This window comes from Oenanthe melanoleuca, chromosome 2 (genome assembly GCF_029582105.1).
Source record: "Oenanthe melanoleuca isolate GR-GAL-2019-014 chromosome 2, OMel1.0, whole genome shotgun sequence".
Classification (NCBI taxonomy): domain Eukaryota; kingdom Metazoa; phylum Chordata; class Aves; order Passeriformes; family Muscicapidae; genus Oenanthe; species Oenanthe melanoleuca.
The window spans coordinates 59,945,813-59,969,689 of NC_079335.1; the positions used below are offsets into that span (position 1 = coordinate 59,945,813).

Genomic DNA, 23,877 nt, shown 5'->3' on the forward strand with positions numbered 1-23,877 from the left:
CCTGCAGCAGTATTTATTGCACTTTATCATATCCCTCATCGACTTTGGACAGGCAGTTCACTCATCTGACAACACAGGAAATCATTCCAGTAATAGTAAAAAAAATGGTTTTCTTTCTGGAAGAACTTAATACCTGTCACTGCACTGGAGAATGACTGGTGTTTCCACCATAACCTGCATTTGAGAGAAGGCAACTAGTCTGATCTCTATATTATGTATCATTTCAGAATGAATTCTCAGAAGGAAAGAACAAATAACAGCTGTAGTTAGTTGGAGTAAAAATGGAATGTAGATTTAAATGATTTTGACAAACTAACCTGATAGCTGTCTGTTGACACGATAACTGATTTTCCAGATGAGGGAAACACAGTAGACCTAAGGTATCTCAATTAAGCAAAGGATGCTGTGCTTGCATGTATGAAATGCATTTTAGATTTTGCTTAATAAACTGAGCTCAGTTCTGTTCTCCTAAAATGATAGGAAGAAAAAACAGTTTGTAACACGAGAGGGAAATAAAAGAGTTTGGGTTGTCCCAGAATAGAAAAATGAAGGCTGACTGAAGATATGACTGATATTTAAAAATATGCCAATGAGTAAACACAATGGAGGAGGAAGAGCTATTTAAACTAAAAGACAATGTTGGCAGAAGAACAAATGGGCATAAAATGACCATGAACAAATTTAAGCTGGAAGGCAAAAGGTTTCTAGTTATCAGAAAGCTGTCTTTCAATGAAAAAGAAAGCCCTTCTAAATGGTTTTTAAATTAAGCACAATAAGTTTATGATTTGCTTTACATGACACACATGTTCTCCAGCACGGGATATGATTCAGTGATATAGAAGTTCCCTTTAATTTTACATCTTACACAAAGCAGCAATTACTCTTGAGCTGCACTAACCTCTCTGGCAGCATGCACCCACTGTTGAACAGCACTTAGCATGACTAAAATATTCTTTCCAACAGAAAATCAAGAGGCTTTGATATTCAGCTAATCTCCAGAAGATTCAAACAGACTGAATGAAAAGACTTTTTCCCATCCTGCAAAGTCTGTAAGGCTAACATACTTAAACAAATCAATAAGACCTAGTTCTGTGTGAAAATTGTCACCTCAATCAGCACTGTGTTGGGTCCTAGTGCTAACCACAAAACTGTGTCACATCTTGAGCTGCCGACAGCTATATTCCCAGCCTTTAAAAATGAGGATGTGAAGATCTGGAGAAATGCTGATTTGAATCATTGCAACCTACTAGTCATAATGTCACTAATGGAGATAATATTCCTGTGTACATTAAAAGCTGTGAAATCCTCCCTGCAGATGATGGGTAGTATTATTCATTCTTATTTGTTTAGCTGAATTTAGAAATAAGCCTGGAAGGGGAAAAAATTTTATATCCAGTAAACAGGATGTATTTTATACCCATTTTATATAATGCATATTATACTTAATTGGAAAAAATGAAAATTGAACATAAACATCAATATTCTAATAATATTAGGGTAGGAAATTGGAATAAGCTGTAAGCTTCTATCTTAACTAATGCCACCATGCTTTTTTAGTGTTGCTGAATGTCACACTCAAGGAACAGACATTTTCCCTGATGGAAATCTCTCAGTGCTGTCATTTTGTACAGCAGTCTGAAACACAGAAACCTCTGAACTAAGAAACCTATTCCTTTTGTTTTTCAGTGTCAAAGCCATGATTCCTCCGGGGGAATGCCTGTATGCTGGGAGGAAAAGGAGGAAACCCATTCAAAAACAGTTAAGTATCATATTCATCAGAAGGTATCTCCCTCCAAACACATGGGCTAGAAATGGTGTAGAAGAAGGGTTCCCTTTCTCTTATGGTCCAGTGACAGAGCAGAGACCTAATCTTCTTCTCTGCAATGAGAAACCCTTGACTGGGAGGCTTCATGGGTAAGGTGTCTCCAGAAAGGATGTAAAACCTGGGTCAAACCATCCTCACCCATCAGTAGGTATCCCAGGAGGACGCCAGGGGTGGTTGTGCTGGGAACTACAGTGCTTCTGTGGAAAGTGGAGAGGGACAGTGCCCTTTCAAAGGCAGAGCACATGGTGGACTAAGTGTCAGCTGAGCAGTGGGTTGGAGGGGTGGCTGCCACCTTTGTGCTTCCATGCTTGCTGCTGCCTGTTCAAGGAGCTTTTTGAGAATCCATGTGTTGAGTGGCACCAGAGCACTGGCATTGCATTCCCCCTTCCCCTTTCCCAAGCTCAGTCTTGCTTGGGGCACTGCTAGGTCCAACATGTGTGAGCTGGGAAAGTGGGTCAGCTCAGCCAGCTGAAAGAGCAGACTGGTGAGTCACTTTTTGCATATAGAACACATAATTCTCAGACTTCTATTTACTATGGCATCACTTTCATTAGGAGAAAAATGGGAGAGGGGAATTGTGTATGCAAAAGCAAAGCAGGAGTAGAAGAAATGCAATGGAAATTTGTTACAAGATGCTTGAAATGGAAGGGATAAAAAAAGGTTGCTATCACTCAAATGTAAATGAGTTCCAGATGCCATAAACCGATCTGTGAAATAAAGCTTTTTAATGTAATCATCCCACATTTTCTGTGTTACACTTGATTATATGATTACGAAACACACATTTTTACTCTGTTAAAATTATGAACTGGCACTGGTGGCCTTCACCCACAAGTTAAGAATGAGAAGGTAGTTAAAATAGAGTTCCCTATTTTCAGTTGTTCTGAACTTCTAAAAATAATCCACTTGGCTTAAAACAGTACATATTGGTCTAAAGTCAAAGGGGAGTTTCTCTGAATGTTTTAATGATATCTGTTGATTTTGTTCGGATTTTGGGCAGTATTTGCTCATGAACCTCTTGTTCCCACTTAAAAAAATATTTCTTTTAGTTTAAAATGTATCATATTTAAATAGATAAAGATAATGGCATAAGCAAATGATTCTTCCTGCAAAAATCATGAGTATTGAATTAAAAATGTAAGACTTCTGCAGTACTGTTTCAGTATGGATGTGGATATTTGATTTTATAACAATTGCAAGAGGGATGGAATATTTCCAGTACATTAAATTACCTCTATGCAGAACTGTTTATGGATCATTACTTTTGTAAGAAAGGAAGGAGACTTGCAGTTACTTTGAAAAACATTAAGCTTATGTTTGGAGTTTAAATGCTAGCTAGAACTCCTGTCAAAGATGATTTCTAGATAAAGGCAATGGCTAGGAAAACTACCTGCTAACAAATCATGGAAATGAACCTCATTAGCCTTTGTAGAAGTTCTGGCTTTAATACTCTTAGAAGCAAATTCTCACTTACTTTGTACAACCAAGTTTTCATCTTGGGAACTGTTGCAGGTAATGCTGCCTTGAAAATAACTTTTCTATGATGTTGCAGCACAGGTACCTGAGCATGAACTTATCAAACCAGGACAATTTTGATTAAGAGCCATGGGTTAAAGCAAAGGGAACAGTTTGGATTGTCAGAGTACTGAACTCCCACAATGGAGACAGCACTCCATTTTCTGTGGTTAGTTACCGCTCGCTGAGGATGATTTCTCAGTTCCTAGCAACACTGGTCTCTTCCTCAAACCTTATCTGTTTGTGGGCTTGGTCTCTGGTAAGCTTTTCCTGTGCTTATTCCCTCACTTGGGGACTTTCCTCTAAAGAGGCTCTGAATGGCCCAGACTGGCTGACAAAGCTCCTTTCCCATCTGTGTCTCTCAGTCCTACTGGTCCTACTGACATTTCAGGACTCTGAGGTTACTGTTATGCTGCCTTGAATAATTTATCCTGAATTTAGAAGGGTAGACAAAGCCTATCAATTGAGCAGCATATTTAACCATTATTTTATTCCATGTTGTACCATCTTTGTTACAGCTTTTTCCTCCTGTTTGACAGCACATCACTTTCTCCTCCACAGCCTTATTGTACTTTCCCCCCATCATTCTGCCAATGCATCAAGGTAGATACTGACACCTGTTCTGGGAGGAGTATTTGTTCAGTTGTAAAACCTGATTTTTCACAGCAAATAAAGTCGATGGGTACTCTTTGGCTAGTCCTCTCTTTTTAATGTAAATAGTCTCTAGATTTTACCTTTCTTTTAACAAAAGGATGAGTGAGCTCAAGTACCTTGGTATGAGAAGGATACTTGGAATTCAGTAGGGATTCATGGATTAGTGCTTTTGAAGGTCAGAATTCAAAGGACACAGGTGCAGCTTTCCCCTCTGCAAAACAACTGGGACATTTATATCTCCCCATACTCAGTGCATCTCAAGAAGCCAACTCTCTGACTCTCATGATCAGACTGTCAGCCAGGTGGTGATTCTGCAGCTTCTTTTAATCCAGAAAATCACAGAATGATATTGTTCATTATGTTCATGAATATTTTTCAGGCATAGGAATTCTATTCTGAGGTGGTTTTACAGAATAGTGATGAAAATGGATTTTTTGTATATTGTATTTTGTATATTTGTGTATTTTAAATGTATTAAAATCAGTCTTGTTTTCTGCACAGAAATAGCAGAGATTATCTTCATTAGGTTGCCATTCTTCTGCTAACATATAAGGTTCAGGCTCTACTTTTATACATGCAAGAAAGTTGAAAAACCATAGCTGTTTTCCTTTTGTGCCCAAAATCTTCCAAACAAACCCCATTAAATGTGATCTACACTAAAGTATTTTGGCATTTATGGACACAGTTCAAACACCTGGAGCTCAGACAGATTGAAAATTTTCCATCAGATATGCTTTTTAGCCAGGCAGCCAGCATTTTGACTAAAGGAAACATTTTCTACCAAGTGTTTATTTCCTGTGGAAATCCAACATTTTACTGGTAATTCAAGCATCTGGAAATTAAGGAGATCTTGTCTTTAACCTCAAGCTAAAATCACTGTGTTGAAATTAATACTTAAAAGTGCTAAGGCAATGCTTCAGGACAGTTACCATCTGAGAACTTCAGCCACTTCTTCACCTCAAACCCTGGCATCTTGTAAAACCCTCTCCCTCTACAAACCATTTATTGTGATGTTTTACAGCTCTTGAAAGGCACCTACACCTGCCCTAGCTCTGAGTGTATCTATAACTGCTTCAGGCTTCTTCACCAGAACTGTGCCAGTGCCAGGGTAAACAGAGACCTGGGGAGGTGCAGCTCTCTCCTGCTTCCTAGTTCTCATTTTAAGGCACTTTGTGGCATTGTCCTTCCTCTTACTTGGTACCACACTATCCTACCTCTCATCTGCTCTGCTGATGTTGTATCTTCTTGACCATTAGTTCTGCTTTCACCTTTCCTTGCTGTGAAGATGCAGAAGAGACACAGAAGGTGGCAAAGGGTCCCCTTTCCTTCAGATTTCTGCAGATTTCTCTTGTTCTCTCCTTTGGGTTCACAGGGGATGGTGAACATTCACCCACACAGGGCTGCCACTGGAGCTCAGCTCTGCCAGGATTCCCATACAATGTCCAAGCACAGCTCAGTGACTGAGGGTGCTGGTCAGTACACTCATGATAAACATCTGCTGTTCCTTTGCTCTCAGCCTATCTGTTACTTCTCATGGTCTCTCCTCCCTTTCCCTCCTTACTGAAAGCTTGCAGTCATGGTAAATGATTAGACCTTCCTCAGCTCAGGTCTTCTTTGGCATACTTATAAAATTTATTCAGAGCAAAGTTTCCATTAACAGGGTAGGGCTCTGCAGAGGGTAGGGAGCAGCAGACAGAGCTGTAGTTGCAGGAAATTCCTCTGTGAGCTCACCAAACTGGTTTGTGCTAGTGGTGGTCTGTGTCACGGGCACACTGAATCACTAATGGGAAAATGGGAAATTGGCTCAATGCCTCATGTACCACCAGAACAGAAAACAGCTCCCACACAGCTCCCACCACTCAGGGACTGCTAATGTGGGTCCTGTACAGGCACAACTACTTGTTGCCACTGGGCAGTTTAACAATGTGAAGAAAAAACCAGCCAGATTTATTGCTTTAATTGCATGTTCTCCTTTACTATAGCAGTGTTATATGGAAAGCAGAGCAAATGAGGGATCATTTGGTGACTCCTGTGTCTCTACAGTTTGACAATCTTGAGTTTAACATGAACACAGCAAGCATCATCTACTTTCAGCTCAAAATAAAGGCTAGAACTTCTGTTTGCCTCAAAGCGGCCCACTGAAGAATTTCCCTGCCTGTCCCTTTCTGTTTATGGCTAGCTAACTGAGCCTTTCCATGGAACTCACATTGTTTAAAATCACATCCACTTGGCACCTTACTACCATTTACATCAAACCCCTGTTTGTTTGGATTCACTCCCTTACTGAATCATTTCCCTGAGTTTTCAGGAAGACTCTATCCTGAACTTTCTCCCTTAGTCTTTTTACACCATTCCCTGCCATCTCCAGAAAATTATTCCTTGCACTCAGTACAAAGGCAGACCACCTAATTGCCTCAAGCCATTCCTCTCTGGCATCGAGCAGTCACTATTTTATTTGGTAAATAGGCTTGAACAACTTCTTTTTCATGTTACTCTTGACTATTTTTACCTCTTGAACTCATCAGTTTAATTTTCCTTATTGAAATTAATTTCTTCTGTCCTATATTGCTTCCTTGCTTCATCTAGTTTGTCAGATGTAAAGACTGATTAGCAAAAGCTTATGTCCTTTAGCTTCTGCTCAGCTCTAGGTTATGTTCCCACAAAATTATTGCCCTCCATAGATCAGACATCCTCTTGGTGTCATAGGATGGCTTTGCCTCAAAGTTTACTGCAAAAAATAGCTCAGAAAAAGTAAAATACACTATTCCTTCTTTGTTGATTGCATTGTTTATTCTCACATTTCCTCTCTCTAATATAGGAAAGTTGTTTGTTCATTTATCCCAATCAGCAAAATCTTCTCCATATCTGTGGAAGTAACTCATTGAGTTATTGAAGAACCACATATTACTATTGGCAATTTTGAATGAAATAGCAGGAATTATGTATTTTCAGTGAAACCTACCTCAATTTCTTTTCCATTCATTCTGTTCACTGATGCTGTTCTCTTGAAGTGAGGTTCTCAAAAGTAACAATGAATTTTTTATATCTGATTTGCTTTAAATGTTTTCAGTTAGCAGCAGTTACATGTACCAAACTGTTCTTCAAAAAACTGGGTTTTTTTTACTAATTCCTAAATTACTAGTCCTAAATAAGTTGTTCTAAAAGCGCAGCTTTTTTTTAGAATAACAACTGCAATGACAAATTAACACTTTAGTAATTTAACACCTCAACCACCATGTGAAATGCTAATGCTCAAAATTAAACTTATGATTGAAAAATGCAGTAAATGTGTGTAGCATGAAAATGCAGGAGTAAAGTGTGGCAAATAATTAGTTTTTAATTCTCATTGTCCACTGGTATGCCAGCTAGATATGTAAGATTATGATCCTTGGATTCAGTGAGGCAAAATTAGAAACTTTTAGCACAATCACAGTTTTCTTGCCATTTCCCATTCTTGAGTATTCCTGTAATTTATGACTCCAGCATCCCATAGCTTATACCTGGATAATGCACTTGATGACTGCTGAGTCCATCAATAGAATAGCAGTGGAATACTGCTGGGTCCTGGCTACTGAAAGGAATCACCTCCACACCCTCCCACTCAGTTCTCCTTGCTTAATGGACAAGCCTGAGCTTCAACACTGAGCACTTCCCACTGTCCTGCTGGAAATAAGGCCCCCATTTCTGTGTGCAAAAGCACTAGCTTCCCTTTTACTCCCTCTTCTTACACATTCTCTGTGAATATCCGTGGATATCCTGAAATTGAGTTTCCTCATTTGTGATATATTTTATCTTAATGAACTTTCCCAACAACTATTCTAGGTTCTCTAGTACTGTTCATAAGAGGAACACAAAATGGGGATGGACTTGCTTGGGCTAGAGAGCTGAGTAACTTTAATCTCTATGTTTTGTGAGGAATATCAATATTAAGAAACCAAATTCTTATCTTTGTTATTACTGATCTAGGAAGATAAAAGTGAGAATATACACAGGATTTTTGAGTTTAAGGAAAGAATCTCTCTTCACCTCACCTGCCATACTTTTAAAATTCATGTCTAAAGACAGGCTCTTTATCTTAATTATCTTCTAAGCCACAGGTCAACTTTGGGTCATTAAATGGAGGGAATTAGATGCTTTAAAATAATACAGTGGGTATTGAATGGGTTCATGCATTAGTCACTGTAATTTTCCTCTACTGTCCTGCCCCTCATTTGTACAACAAAGATGATAAATTGCTTTTCCTGGTATTGACTAGAACATGGAGATAGTACCCACTTCCCTAAGGTGAGAGGTCCTGAGTAAGAGATACCAGTTCTTCACTTTTTTGCCTGATACAAAAAGAGAAGACAAAGCCTGTGTCTTTGCACCATGGAAAATGCAGAATGGTAAATCTCTTTGTCAGGGGACAGTGACTTTTAAGATTTTAATAGAAGCTAAGCAAAGTACTCCTGTTATCAGTTAATTGCATACAGCATCTCAGTCCCTGGAAGTAAAACAGGTAATTGAAAATGTGTTCTCCACCACAGAAGGCCTGCAGTTGGGAATGAGAAATCGAATCCTTCCAAGAGACACAGAGACCGTCTGAATGCAGAGCTGGACCACCTGGCCAGCCTCCTCCCTTTCCCACCTGACATCGTGTCAAAGCTGGACAAACTCTCTGTCCTGCGCCTTAGTGTCAGCTATCTCCGAGTCAAAAGTTTCTTCCAAGGTAGGTGTCCTTAAGATCTCAGCATCCCGTTAAAAGCATCCCTCCAATTTATTGCTGCTGTGTAGTAATCCTGAGTAAAAGTAACAAATAGTATTATATTGATAAAGGCAGGGGGAAAAAATCTATATTTTAACTCATTTTGTTCATGGGATGGGATGCTGAATTGGAAATTTCATTCATTTCGTAATGTAGTTTGTGTATTTTTCACCAAATAGTGGGATAATGTCCATCTTTCATCAGCAGGCTTTAGAAAATGGGAAAACAAAACTGTAAAATCACTGAACTGGGAAAGAAGCTTGGGGCAAATGTAATACCTGTTAATAGTATGAATTCTCTATTTGAAGCTGCTATGAACATTTAAAATGCCTGTGTAAGTATGATATGAAAATCAACCAACTACTGTATTACCTTTGTTTGCTGTACACCAGGAGAAGTGGGTTCACTTGAAAAGCCAAAATGATCACTGTCTTTCAGGATAAGAGATACAAAGTTTAAAGTGTTGAATAAAGCTGTACTAGGTTACCTTTTGTTTGTATACTTGTCTGCCACACCACAAAGTGAAAGCCAAATGTACGTTTTCAGTTGCATGTAAAAAGAATTATTCCAAATTTGAACATATATTGAGTTTCTTCTGTTGCTGAGGAATTCTCAGGAGCAAAATCGAAATTAGTGATTTAGTAATGGAAATCCTCTCTAGAGTTGTTTTAAAAAAAAAAGAAAAAAGTCCTGTATATTAAGGAGTATAGTTGACCAAAACTTATAAGTGGACTGCAGAGATAAACAGAAGTATTTTTACAGACATTATTTTTTATTTATTACTCTTTATTATTTCTTCCTGTTTTTACTCCTTATGATGCACTATATATATATTTGTTTGTTAGCTTGTTTTTGGTTTTTTTGGCTTTAACCAAAGAATAATATCTGTTATTTGGTTATATGGTTGCCTTCTTGCTTTTAAAATGCATTTTAGCATAAAAGAAATACCAGCTTGAAGACACTTTGGCAGGCTGCAGGGCATTTTACGAGGCTGACATGAGACTACAGAAGGTGATATCACTGATAGTAGGAACCTCCTGTGTCAGCTGTGGCAGGTGGTTGCCCAGCCTCCAGCATCCTGCAGTTTACAGAGTGTCTTTCTTTTTCTTTGAACGCATACCTGAGTGTCGTGGCCCCTTCCTCTAAGCCTGACTTTCATTTCTCTTGCATTCACTAGCAAGAATATCTCTTCAGCTGCCTTTACTATTCTTCTGTCAGAGTTTCTAAGATCCATTGTCTCCTCTTCTTAAAGGGATGAGATAAAAGGAAAACAAACCCAGGCTGCATTTATGTTGAAATGTTCTGTTCTTCATGTTTTGAGAGATTTCCTTTAATTTAATCCCCAAATTACCTAATTGAACACATAGTTTGTGTTCCCTTCATTCTTATTTTTAAATGTTTACATCATGAAACTAAGGTTACAGAAAGCATTGTTTACAGTAAAGGAAGGAAACTACATGCCATTTTAAGACAAGAGAGCAGCCTGGAGCTTCAGAAGGGTGGAGTGGAGGAGAGGTGAGAGGTGTAAAGTGAGCTGTGTGAGGAATGGTTGCAAATATTTGGGTAAGGGCAGAGTCTGGAGCATCCCTTATGAGCATCACGATCTACTTACTTGTGATTATGAAGAAAAAAAGCAGAATCTGTTTGTTCAGGGTTTTTTAAGGAAAAACTTTGGTAGCAAGTCACCTAAAAAAGCAAACAAACATATTCATCCCAGCATTTCAATCTTTGTTGTGATGAAAGAGGATGGCAGAGCAGAAATGGATTCTTTGTGGCTTTTTAAATCAAAGGATGGCACTAAATTGGGAGCTTATAAACATTCTGAGGACAGAGAACAGACCAGTGGCATACAGAGATGTTAGAAAATTGGATAAAAAAATGTATCTGGAAAAATGGCTTAGTAAATCTGTACTAATTCACTCAAGGAAAATTAATCCAAAGAAACTGGTGTTCAATAGAATAGACAAACCTGGAAAAGAGAACTTAAAAACAATAATCCAAGCATAAAAACAATAATTGAAGAGGGACTGTGGTCAACAAGTTGTTCCATGCCTGTAATGCGGTATGTTGACATAAACAAGAAAGCTAAGTGTGAATTTTGGTCTGTTTGCCCAGGGGCAGCATGCCACTACACAGGAAGGTTATAATCCCTCTCTGCATGAGACCAGCATGACTCCATCTGGAATAGAGCTTTCTGTTGTGGGCATCTCCTGGTCACAAGAGCATTAGTACATATTAAAGGGTTTGGGACAAACACAGGCAAGAAGTGACTCTAAAGTTGAATGGGCAAAAAAACTCTATAAACAAACAAACAACCCCCAAAAACCTGAATTTAGCTCAAATGTGTACAATTTATATTCTTTGGCTGTTTTTCTTCATAGGAGGAAAAGTCAAGAAAGGCAGAAATGCTTAGGATATTTTAGAGTTGGACAATGGAGGAACCAAGGAATGATGACGCCCAAGATGAAATTTGGCTTGAGTATCAAGCAAAAGATGCCTGTAATGAGTTCTGTTCAGCTATCCTATATTCCTAAAGTGGATGCAGTGGAGATTCAGGACATTCAATTTTGTACTGTGGGACAGTACCGTGCATCTCTCGTTTGAAAAAACCTGTTCTCTGAGTTTTGAAGAAGCTAAGTTTAAATGTCAGGTTTTTAAAACACACTTTTAAAAATATTGCTTGCCATTAAAAAAAAAAAAAAAGAGTAGTGCAACTCGACAAGCAAATTCATATGTGACATTGGGTATCCAACCCATAGCAGGTCAGCATTTCCCATGCCAATTACAGTGGCACACCTTCAACAATGCCAGTGGTTCCTGGGCACATTTAATCACCACTAGGTGTCCTTTTAGTAGCTACTCTACCATGGTCAGTGTGCAGCATAAATACAAATGTATTTGTGAAGATCAATAGCCAGCTGGAGGGAGTAACCTCACCATATTAGCTTCAAGTGTGAAAATGGAATTAGGTATTGGTGCATGGAGAACATCCATCAGTCACTTATTCCCGTTTTAGTGACCATTAGATGTTAGCACCTTGAAGCATATGGCCAGTTCACCTTACTTGAATTGTTTAAGCAAAGACCTGGTTCCTTTCCAAAACTTAGAGTTGGTTGTTGACAGATAATCCTAGAGCTCAGTTTAAGTCATCGTGGTGAATTCCCTCCCTCATTCTTAGAAATTTTTTCCTTTTACTTCAGAACAATTCTTCTGTCAACTTGTTTAAGATTCTTCATATCTGTTATCAGTTGGCAGAGGCTCTATTAATAGCCCTGCTTCCCCCAAGCTAGAGACATTTAGTCATTTTGAATTTTCCTGATAAGCACTTCAGAATGGCTTGCAGCAATAACCTTCCAATCTCACTGGATCCAGTGTATGAGGCAGCTGGGTCTGAACCAGGGTTAGTTGATGACTGAGACACCAAGTGCTACAGGAAATGGTGACTGTCATTTGGCCCTGACGAAGATTTGCTTTGGGTGGGGCTCCTGTGAGCATGGAGTGGCACTTAGTGTCTGTGACCACTTGAGTTTGCTGGGGCTCTGTCTTGGGCGTGTTCCATCTCGCTATTTGTAGTCTGTCTTCCTTTCCCACTCTTGACAATACCTCCTTCAGTACGTCTCATTTCTCAGTTTTTCCTCTGGGGAAATGGTGGTCTTGCTCCACGTCAAAACCAACCCCATTTTGTTGGTTGTTTAACTTGTTCCCTTCTACAGGTAATGAGTTAGTAACTAAATGTCAGAGGAATAGCACCTTGTCCTTTTAGCAGCTCAGGTCCTTTCTGAGAGAGAACTAACTTATGTTTCCCTGTCCTTGTAAGGAAAGCAGCTACAGCAATTCGGATAGACCAACACAGTTACAACTAGGGCTATATAGCTCCTCATCTTTCAGTTCAAGTGTAATTAACCTTGTCTCAATAGGCCACTCAAACTTCTCCCTCACATCTCATTCATTAATGTTAGACCTTTTAGCCATAAGCATTCCTGATAAATGATAGCTGATGTTGAGTATAGGCTTAGAAGGGAAATGTAGAGACCTCAATATGGATCAATTTATTTATTTAAAGTCTTTTACTACATAATTTATATAAAGCATAATTTAATTCAATTGTAATTTTGCCCATCTGGACATTTTTTGCATACACACATATACATATGCAAAAACAGAGATGTGCTGCAAGCCCAAAAGCAGTGTCTTCTCAACAAAAATCTCCCACATGTATTATTTTGAATGTCTATGTTTATTTCAGACTTCAGTGCCTTGTCTGTATTTACTTACTTCCAGACTTCATTTGATTTTGAAAGCTAAAAAATGGATAGATTTATGGATGACTAAATATGGACTGTAGAGAGTCACAGATGAGATCTGTGAATAAATATTCTAAAAGTTTCTGTAAGTTTTATATTTAAACTGCAATCCAGAGTTTTGCAAAATTAGTGACAGTCAAGCATGGAGACGTTGTTTGACCTGCCTTAGACTAAAGTAATATATGGATTGTAAACTGAATTACAGTAGTTTGAGAAATTTGTCTACAAATGTTAGTTCATCTGTTTCCATGTAGAGCTAAACATTTTAGGGAACAAGCCTGTAGTGAACATTCCTGAGTAAAGAATAAGCTATGCCTTAACCTGAGGGTCATTGTCTAATATTTTTGCAAATCTACAGCACGTCTGATTAAATACCTTCCTTTGAAATCCATAAAATCCAAGGTGGAAGTCACCTGCTTCAGTTTAAGCCCCCCTTCAGTAGAAAAAAAAATTGTTTCCATTTCTTGTGGCACCTCACCTTTTACAGCCATAAAGGTGATCCTAGTAGATGGAAGCAAAAAGAGGCAATAAACACTAAACTTTTTTTTTCATTGTCTGTAGTTCCCCTTCTGCTGGGCAGCAGAAAGCTACTTTCCCAACCTTGTATGGTTAAAGGGCTTCCAGCATGACTTTTATAATCTTCCCTTTCTTGCTACCTCTGATACTATTCCTTCTATTTCCCTTAGATATTTGTCCTCTGAGATTTTTTCAAGTACTGAAGTCTTCCTCCTGTTGGTCCTCTGCCTTCCAATGCTGTGGTTTGGATTGCTGCTGCTGCAAGAACCATTGATTCCAGGATTTCCTGGTCACTTTCACCAGGCTGCCCAATCTCCTTCTAACCCATTTCTCCCCTTCAATTAAACCTGTTATAGATAGATAGATAGATAGATAGATAGATAGATAGATAGATAGATAGATAGATAGATAGATAGATAGAAAGAAATTTTTTTAGATTTTTTTATTTTTTCCCTTTTCTGACAGGGTAGTGCACACTGTGTGGTTTCTGTCTTTCTCCTGATTTAGCATTTATGTTAGTGGGTCATTTCCTTTTTCTGGTCTGTGTGTTTGGTGTGATCCAATTCCCATCAACATTTATCTTTAATGGAGATTGAATTTACCCCTTTTAAGAAGAAAGCAACAAAGGATTCATCCCAGCTGGCTTGATTTTCAGTATCCTCAATTACTTGCAGTGTGTTCCAGCTTTGTTCTCCTCATGCAGTGTCCATGGCTGCTACTCTCCTAGGTCAGAAGCATATTACTGTGACTGAGATTCCTCAGGTTCATTCATTAGACCCTCTAGGCTATTATTTATTGTGATATTTGAATACTTAATGCTGCAGCCCCCACTGCAGACCTATTTCTGGTGGAACATACACGACACTCCAGTGACACAGAAGATCAAGGTCTTAAAACCTGAGATGGGTAAGGAAGCACAGAGTGATCTTGTTCTCAGTGCATAATCTGCAATGTAATGCTACTCAACAGTGTTGTAGGAGTGCTGCTTACCTGAACCAAAGCTCCTGCTCTGAGGGTCCAAGGTTCCTCTACAGTGCATGTACTGTGGCTCTCAGGCATCCCCTTCTGCCCCACTGTCTCTTCCTAATAATTCTGTTTTCCCAGAGTTTTCTTTTCAAACTCCCTGTAATTTTTTTTTTTTTCTGGACTGACAAATTCTGCTTCTTTGGTATAAACATATTTTTTAGACTTTACGTAAGCATGGGAAATTTTTCCACAGCAAGATTCAACTGATTCTGAAACTAAGTTCATATGGTTGAGCTTCCTGTTAAAGTTATGGCCTATACTGGATCCATTTCCGTGGGAAAAATTTGTCTTTCATTTTTTATCCAGTTTCAGTAGCCTGCATCTTTCCCTTAAATTTAAAACCATAATCTTAGTGAATCAGAGATTCATAGATTGGTTGAAGATGGAAAGAACCTCTGGAGGTCACCTGATGCAAGCCCCCTGCTCAAGCAGGGTCACTGAGAGCCAGTTTCCCAGGACCATGGTGGCTTTTGAATCCAGATGGCTTTTGAACATCTTCAGGGGTGGAGAGTCCACAGTGTCCTTGGGCAACCTCAGCCAATGCTTGGTCACCCTTACAGTGAAAATGTGTTTCCTGATGTTCAGAGAGAGCCTTCTGTGTATCACTTTGTACTCATTTACTCTGATCCTGCCACTGGACACTTCTGAAAAGAGCCTTGCTGTTCTTTCCACCCTTCCTTTAGATATTTATACACTCTGATGAGATCCACCCTGAGCTTTCCCTTTTCCAGGCTGAACAGTTCCAGCTCACTCACTCTCTCAGCCTTTCCTCACAGGAGAAGTGCTCTAGTTTCTTCATAATTTTTGTGTTCTTTCATTGGACTCTCTTCAAGTCCTTTATAATGGATATATTTAGAGCAGATTTAGGAAAAATAAAATAATAAAAAATCTGAAATACCAATAAATATTACAAGGAAGATTTATAAGGATTAAATGCCTAGATCAACAAGATGATGAAGAAGAAGGAAATTATACCTGCTTGAGTCCATCTCTTCATTCTCACCAATCTTTTATTGGTATGACTTATATAATGATTTCCTTATGTAAATAATTAGAGACTTTCAGATTATCCTCAAAATTATCTTTTTTTTTTTTGAATGAAACCTGTACTTTGAGACACAAACCAAGGACTCAAGTTATGTTCCTCTGATCAGCTAGGGTTGAAGATTATACCTGAAGTCAAGAATTCCCCAATGTATTTGAGTTTTTTAACTCAAATTTAAGTTTGGGTTTTAAAGACATCTTCTACTGAGTTAGAGCATTCCCAGTCCTGTCCTCTGAAAATGAATGTCTGAATGATTTCTTTCTTGGAAGAGAAACAAGGATTTTTCTTTTTTGAGCAAATATAAAATGTCTTTAGCATATGTATTGCTGTAGCCCATAGTTGTAGCTTAATTAGACTGTATGCATTTGGGTAATTTAAGTTTTTAGGACAGCATTTTCAATACTGAGAAGAAACATTCATGGTCAGGGTGGGTAACAGGTAGGGTTGTTCCTGTGGCTGTACTGAACTGGCATATTCAAATTGCACCAACATTTGCAGTGTTTTGGCCAAAAATGGACTGCTCAGGAAAGAAACATTTTCCACTTTCTACTGCTCTCTAATTTTACCATCTTTTTAACAATAGAGCAACTGAAAATAAGGAAAAACTGTTCTTCTGCATAAGTGGTATATAAGTAAATTGTTGAAGGAAGACCTACTGTCTGCAAGTCATTCTAATCAAGTGCTAAAATACTACATGAATGTAATGTTAGAAGTGTCAAGACTTTAAGCAGGATAGCTGCATTCATTCATCCAAGATCTGGCAGGACTCCTTTCTAGAGAAGCCACTGCAAATTGAATCTCCTCCACATTACCCATTTTCAAACATTATTTTGGATTATTTTGACTAGATTTTTTTATATATTTAATTGCCAGGGAGATCATTCTATTGGGATACATTGCTTATACTAATGGGTCACTATTTTCTCCTTCCCCTTGTTTCCTGGGAGCACCATTCATTCCATGTGACCAATAAGTGAGGCTGTTCCATACTACAGGTCCTCTTGCATAATCTGGAGATCTCTCTGTCCTTGGAAGGCCTTTGCTGACTCTTGGAGGAGAACTGTGTCTGCTCTTGGTGTCTTATTGTAAGAGAGTGTACCTCCTTTTCCTGGCTAGCTTTGTTTTTAGATTCCTGCAAACAAGATGGGTTTTGCAGGACAAGTGTTGATTTACAAGCAGGATTTACCTCAGAATGAGCTTATATTCAGGAAGAAAAAGACAATTTTTAACTGCTTAAATTCCCATAACCTTTGAAAATCAAGGGAACCTGTCTGTGCAACACTATGTTCAGTGTCATGTTCTGAGACTGGCTCTAAATTCAATACTTATCTTTTTGAGTAATGGCAAATGAAAGATCTTAGTTTCAGTTATAAGTAAGTTTCAGATATTTTCTGGTGCTCCTTGGATGCTCGTGTCATGTGCTGTGGGTTGTTTATATCACCAGAGCTATTACAAACTCAGAGCTGTTAGGCTGATTCAGTCACCTGCATGAGAAAGGCTAGACTACACAGATTTTATGCTGTCTTTGGGAAACACACCCTCATTAGGATCCTTCTTGCAGAATTTCCTCTTGTAATTCTGGATCTGTGTCTCATACCACTTTTCTGTTGCTGGATGCCACCCAAATGAATATCCCTGTAGGCTTCAATGTTTCTGTCAATATTATCAAGACTGATTAGGAAACCAGGGAGCTGGAAATGACAAGTGACATGAGGGGAATCTTTGTTAGATTTCTCCTGAGGGCACCTTGCACTAGGAGAGTTCCACTGTTTCTACCAACAGTAGAAGCACACTCAGGACCAGACAACAGTCTGCCTGGTTTTATAGGTGTTCCCACAAACCACAGCTTCTACATGGCTCCAATGTTAGGGGAAGCTCTCAAAACACTTTGAGCCATTGAGTATGGGTCTCCACCTTTCTCCAGCTTGCTCAGTCATTCTTAACCATTTTTACTTGGCAGGCTTTTGTGCTCAGTGCATTTGCTTAACTCACACTGTGCATCTCATATAGCATAGATGTAAATGAATGGGGCAAGGATGTGTAAATAAATGCAAATGGCAAGGAAAGATCTGCCCCATCTAATCCAGAAGACTGATCCACACACTGCCTTTTGTATTCTGTGATGTTCATCTTGCTTGTGCATTGTGCTTGCTTAATCCCTGATCTGCCTCTGAGGCCCTTCTTCACCCAGCCTGGTACCAGCTGTTGAAATACTCTCACAGTCTGCCATGGCTCTAATTCCATTATCCTGTGCTATGAGTAATGGACTTTCATTGATCTAATTCTCTTGAGTTAAATTGTGTTTAGATCTTGGAGACTGAGGAAAAACTTGGAATTTAGTTCCACTGTAACCCATGTTTTCCTTAGATATGGAAACAAGACTGGTTTTCATCACAAAAAAAGTGGCATTTTAACTTCAGAACTTGCTAGCAATTTTAGTGACTGTAGAAGACACTAGCAATAGTTTTGTCCTTATCACTGATGCAATGGATAGGAGACAGGAGAGCATTCCCCCAGGCATGAACTTTGGCTTGGTTTACACTTGTTCTCAGCTTCATGAGCGATTACCATCTCTGAGAGGAAGCATGTATCTTTGCTGTCAAGAAAATGATTTACTTTGTTTCTTATTTTAAACACAGATATGTTTTAAAGGAAAGACAATACCTCTTATCCAACAGAACAAGGAATTTAGTTTGGCATATTGTAATTGCATAGGGCTTTGAAGACAAAGAAGACAAATAGTTTTAGGCTAGGGAATAGTGTGGGAGATTGTTCTCCCAGCTTCCCTTCTCACTTTCCTACTGCTGACTTTAGGGCTGCACAGTAAAGCTCTGCAGAGAACTCTGATACAATGCAGATCACAAAAGCACAGAATAATTTAGTTTGGAAAAGACCTCCAAGGTCATCAGGTCCAGCCTTTGACTGATGGCCACCTTGCCAACTAGACCATGGCACTAAGTGCCACGTCCTACTGTTTCTTGAACATATCCAGGGTCTGTGATCCCACCACCACCCTGGACAGTCCATTCCAATACTTAACAAGCCTTTAATGGAGAAGTTCTTCTTAATGTCCAACCTGAACCATCCTAAGTGCAGCTTAAGATTGTGTCCTCTAATCCTGCTGCTGATTGCCTGGAAGAGGCTGACCCACACCTGGCTACACCATTCTTTTGGGTGGTTGTAAAGAGTGATAAGGCACCCCCTGAGCCATATAAAATACAAGTAGGAGGCTGGTTTCTGCAAGGTTCTTGCCTCACTTTGCTATGTGATAGTCCTACAGTCTGGCTCAATGGATCACTCTGAAGGACTTGTCTTCATTTTATTGTATTTTGTTTAGTGTCTTCTTCATTTTATTAGAAAGAAAATCCCATGTGACTAACACAGATGCTTCTCTATCCAATGTATCAGAGTAACATATTATCAGTACTCCAAAAGTTCCCCACCATGAAATGAAATACAGTGTTTTCTAGGCAAGGCAGGTTTCGCTTAAAAAGACCAGTTTTAATTTTAGTACACTTTTTGGTGCAATGTTGTAGATAATATAACTGACAAATTTTCTAAAATCTTGACATCAAGTAAAAGAATGCATATCATCAAACTAACATGCTTAGTAAGGGAAGTTACAAGCGGGCTTTAAAACTTCTTTTAAAAAAGCTCATCATTACTTTTGTGAAAGTTTGATGCTATACAACAGTCTTGCCAAAGTATGTATCCTACCAACTTACTGTGTCCCTAAAATTCTACTGAAATCCCCTCAATGCATTCCCTCTTTATATTTGCATGGAATATATCAAGTTGAAGGTATGTAGGAAGCAAATGTTTGTTATAATAAGTAAATGTTCACTATTGCCATTTACCTCTGAACCTGCAATATGAATTGGCTACTTAGATATTGAAATGGCTGAAAGAAGAGGACTGAAGACAAGTATAGATCAGATCTAAATCTGATTTGTTTTTTTGGCTTTTTATCTAGTCCATTGACAACTTCATAACCACTTTGTTAATTGTATACCTGCAAAACAAGTCACCTTATATTAATCTCATATATCTCCCTGACTACTTCAATATCTGTGCAGAAAATGCTATCATCTGTGTGTTGGTATTACGTTATATATCAGTGTCAATGAAAACCTGTCACAAACCTTCCATATTTTGTTCCAAATAATTTATTAAACCCTGATGTGTGCCATCAAATGACCCCTACAAACCTTGGATGGGAAAAAGGCACTATAAATAATGCTTTATCAAAAACTTTATTGAGAGGATAAATAATTCAGCCTTAATAATGTATCTTGTGCTGGTGAATGTAAGGATTTATGTGGAGAATATTCTAATGTATTATTGTAAGAATCATGACAGTACATGAAGAAAAATGAAATTGTATTTCTTCTTTCCACCCTTTTTCTGCACTGCATCTACACTATGGCATATAGGAAAAGGTTGTACATCTCCCAGCAAGTAATACTTGTAAGAGGAAATTAGCAATGTTTGAAATTACTTTAATAAGTCTGAAAGGTGCAGTCATGCCAGGTGCAGAATGCTCTCAAATTACGATGGTTTCAAGAGGTTTTTGATTGTTTTCAGCACTTCTTCAGGACCACCAGAACTGTATTAAACTCTAGCTACCCTGAGGTAGTTCTATATGTCCCCCTAAGGGAAAAGCTCTTTCTTCTGAGCCAAACATACTCAGTAACACGTCAGAGAGTTTGAAGGTATTGCACATTGCAACATACATTCTTCATTTTTATTGATGCTAGCAAGCACTTTAGAAATATTTAACAAGTCTGGCAGTAAGTGCTATATCATTTCAGGACAGTGATGCACCCTGCGCTTGTTGCTGCCAACTTATGGTTAGGAAAGCAGAGATAATGTCAGTTAGAAGGTTACTTTGCCATCATACCTTAAAAGTGGGACTTTTAAGCTGTATATTCCTGTGCCCTAAGCTGCCTGTATTGGAGATGGGGAAATGTAACAGAAAGTTTCCAAGAAAAAAGGACATTGAGAAACTTAATCTCCTTTCCACTGAGGCAATTTGCCAGGAAAGACCTACTGTAGGCAAAATTTGGGCGAAAAGCCTGTTCTCAGAAAACAACAAGTTTGTTTGGGGAGGAAACATAAAGACAACTGGTCATGTCCTTAATTCCTTATTATGTTTTGCTTAACCTTGGCATTAGTGGAGTAATACAATCCAGGCTTTCAAAATCTGCCCCAGTGTTTCAAAAAAACACATTGCCTGAAGTTAAATGTATTTTTCAGCGTCCTAGCAAAAATGCCACTGGAGGGCTTGAAGCCTGGGAGGTGTGAGGTCACACCATCACCACACCAATAATTTGGCTGGATTTGGTTTTGTGCTAGTTAAACTGGGGACCAGCTAGCCATATTATAGCCAGATTAGCCATGGTGGAGGCTGCTGAAGGGAATGAACTCTCAAAAATGAACTTAGATCTATATGGAGATAATGGTATACATATGAACAATTTGAGGGATTTTATAAGTATATTTTCATGTCAAGTTTTAATTAAATCTGCCAGTTTTCCTCTTTCTTTTTATTTTTGCTGTTTAACTTGGTGACTTTCCTTCCCTTCCACCTCTTTTTCTCTAGCAGCCTTTTTAGTGACAATCCAACATTTGTAATGTTTTTTTTATCTTCATATTCTATAGATTTTCTTGGTTTTTTTCCCCTTGTCTTTTCCCATCTTTGCTACAACATTATCTCTTTTTTTTTTTTTTATATTCCTTGCTCTGCTCCTAAAAACTCTTGGTTACATCTGCTGTCTGCCATTCCAGAACTGGATCTCCATCTCTCCTCTCCAGTAAAAGACTGACTTTGTTGGGAAAGCAGTGATCTCGTTTTTCTTTTTTTTTTTTCCAACAAGGCATTCTACTCCACAGGGCCTTTTGCCCTAAGACATCTGGGTGTGGTGAGCTCAGATAGCCTGCTGATGCTTTCATGGCATGGGCCACAGGGAGGGGATGTACCTTTCATTCCCTCCCCTACAAAGAGCCCTACCACAGCGCCAAGATGATGAGAATCACTGAAGCAGAGGGATGAGCCTTAGGGCGGATGGGGGGAGTAAATAATGGCTTGTTGTCAACCCTCCCTTCTGCATTAGGCTGCCAGATGATTGCTTATTCCTTGCTTCCACCCACACGCTTCATGCCACCACCAGCATTTTTGGTCCTTTGTGGCTGAGGTTGTGGGCTAGTCAGCTGATGAGTCAGCTCCTGTAACCAGTGCTTTTCCAGCTCCCCATGGCAGGGACAGCTTGGGTGGAAGAGTTTCAGCCAGCACCATCTGCATGGAAAATTGGGGCTGCTTGGGCATGTTAATTGGCTTATTTAGAATTTCACCATTCTGCAAATAAAGAGCAGGTTTCCAGGGGTGTGCAATTCATCCCCTCTTGTTCTCTTTGCATATGCTCTGATGCAGGAAGTCTTGAAGCTACACCCTGTATACCATCTGTTAGTACAGGAGTGCAGAGGGAATGGGAAATCCAAACTTTGAATAGGTCAGGAAATCCAAAGTTTTGTTCTCACAGCAATTAACCACATGTTGGTCTCAGATGGTACTGCAGCTCGTCGGGTTAATGTACAAAGCGAATCTTGCGCCACAGCTGAACTTGGCACTGGAGGAGTGGAGGAGGAGAGGATCAGAGTTCCAAAATACCTTTGTGCCTCCTCAATGCTGGGCAGGCCTGGCCCTCTTTAGTGCTTCCCAGGGGTCAGAACACCCTCCGGGACTGGCGCATGCAGCCTCTCACAGCTCATGTCAACTGGGCAACATCTGGCCAATGGAAAATGCATCAGGCAGAAGAATGTTCCAGCTCCCTCTCCCAGCCTGCCCCATCCTGCCCCGGCTCCATCGACTCCCAGCTCTGTTGCCGTGGCTGGAGCGCAGTCGTTAGGTGCTCCAGCTCCTTCTCTCATCCTCCATCCCCAGGCAAAGGCTGTGCTGTGCTGGGATGGGCTGTGTGAACCACCACATGTGCAAGGCTCAGTCACAGCTAGGGACTGAACAACTAAACAATTAGTTTTAAACTAATTTCTACAGCTGCACTATTTACTGTTCTTCTCAGTCTGCCTAGTACGAGCATATTTCCAGGCATTCTTCAGTGCTTCTGACCAAGCTAGACCCTCATTTTGCATTGTAGTAGCAAAACACTCTTTTCCTCCTCTTCCAGACAAAATCTGGCCATTTTCAAGTATGTACAGTATGTTGGGGCAGAAAGAAGAGGGTGTGTGAGTATGCTTGCAGTGATTTTTATAACCGAGTTATTCAGAAAGCCTCAGGTTTGAGTCTAATGACTGTAATTTGTCACAGTACTTAAACCTATTTCTAATGAAAGAATACCTCTTAGTAGCTATTTAAAGTCAATTTATTCATTAAAAATGATTTATGGTACACTAATCTGAAATTGTTTGATTTTGGATTATTAGTTGGGGTATCAGTGAACTCTATTATATTACTCTGGATAATTTTCAGATTAAATAAACTTCACAAAAAGACTAAAAAAAATAACATGCAGGCAGATTTGTGGCTAATCCAAATTACTGGATTCATGTTCTCTTATATATATAGGTGATTTTTCAACTATCAGGTGCAAGATATTAGGAGCCATGGAGGGAGTGAGGAAAGCTTGCTGTTATTATTTGGAAATTGGCATATGAGAAATCATTGTTTATCCTGATTTCACTATACTAAATTACTGAATAATTCTTCCTCTAGAATTGCAGATCCAGTGGGACTTAGACACACGTGTTAGCTGCCTGCTTGCGTCTCCTTAGAAAATGGAGCAACTGACCACACTGTCTTTGAGTAGGAGAGGTCATATTCTGGAAAAAAAGATTGGAGATATTTTTCTTTCATACAATAGGAGTTATAAAAAGGACCCTCAGAAAGGCAAGGCTTCTTAGGTCCCAGCTCTGTGGCCAGACTGGCATGCAGAACAGAGCTGAGCAGCAGTATTTTAGCAGCTGTTCACCCTCAAATGCCCATATATAAACTCATTTCTGCAGTTAGCAATGATTTCTTTGCCAACTGCCTCCAGAAGTACAGTGTAATTTGTTTGTATAGGTAAGGTAGTCCAACAGCATTCTCATGTATCTCTTTCCATAGCTAGAATGGAAAAATTGCCATGTTAATTAAATACTTGCATCAGTATCCAGTGCTATTTTTCTCTAGATAAACTTCTTGTGCTTTAGCCAAAGTTCATTAACAGGCACTAAGTCTGTTTAGGCAAGAGTTGAT

General features: G+C 39.2%; 1 protein-coding gene across 1 annotated transcript in view; it reads left to right on the forward strand.

Moving 5' to 3' along the window:
- The window catches only part of AHRR (aryl hydrocarbon receptor repressor), an 86,919-nt gene that overhangs the window by 17,088 nt on the left and 45,954 nt on the right, over window positions 1–23,877 (forward strand). The window contains exons 2-3 of the mRNA XM_056485600.1: window positions 1,687–1,758; window positions 8,521–8,702. Of these exons, the coding sequence (XP_056341575.1) occupies window positions 1,697–1,758; window positions 8,521–8,702 (244 nt within the window). The 5' untranslated portion in view covers window positions 1,687–1,696. The remainder of the gene's footprint in view (window positions 1–1,686; window positions 1,759–8,520; window positions 8,703–23,877) is intronic.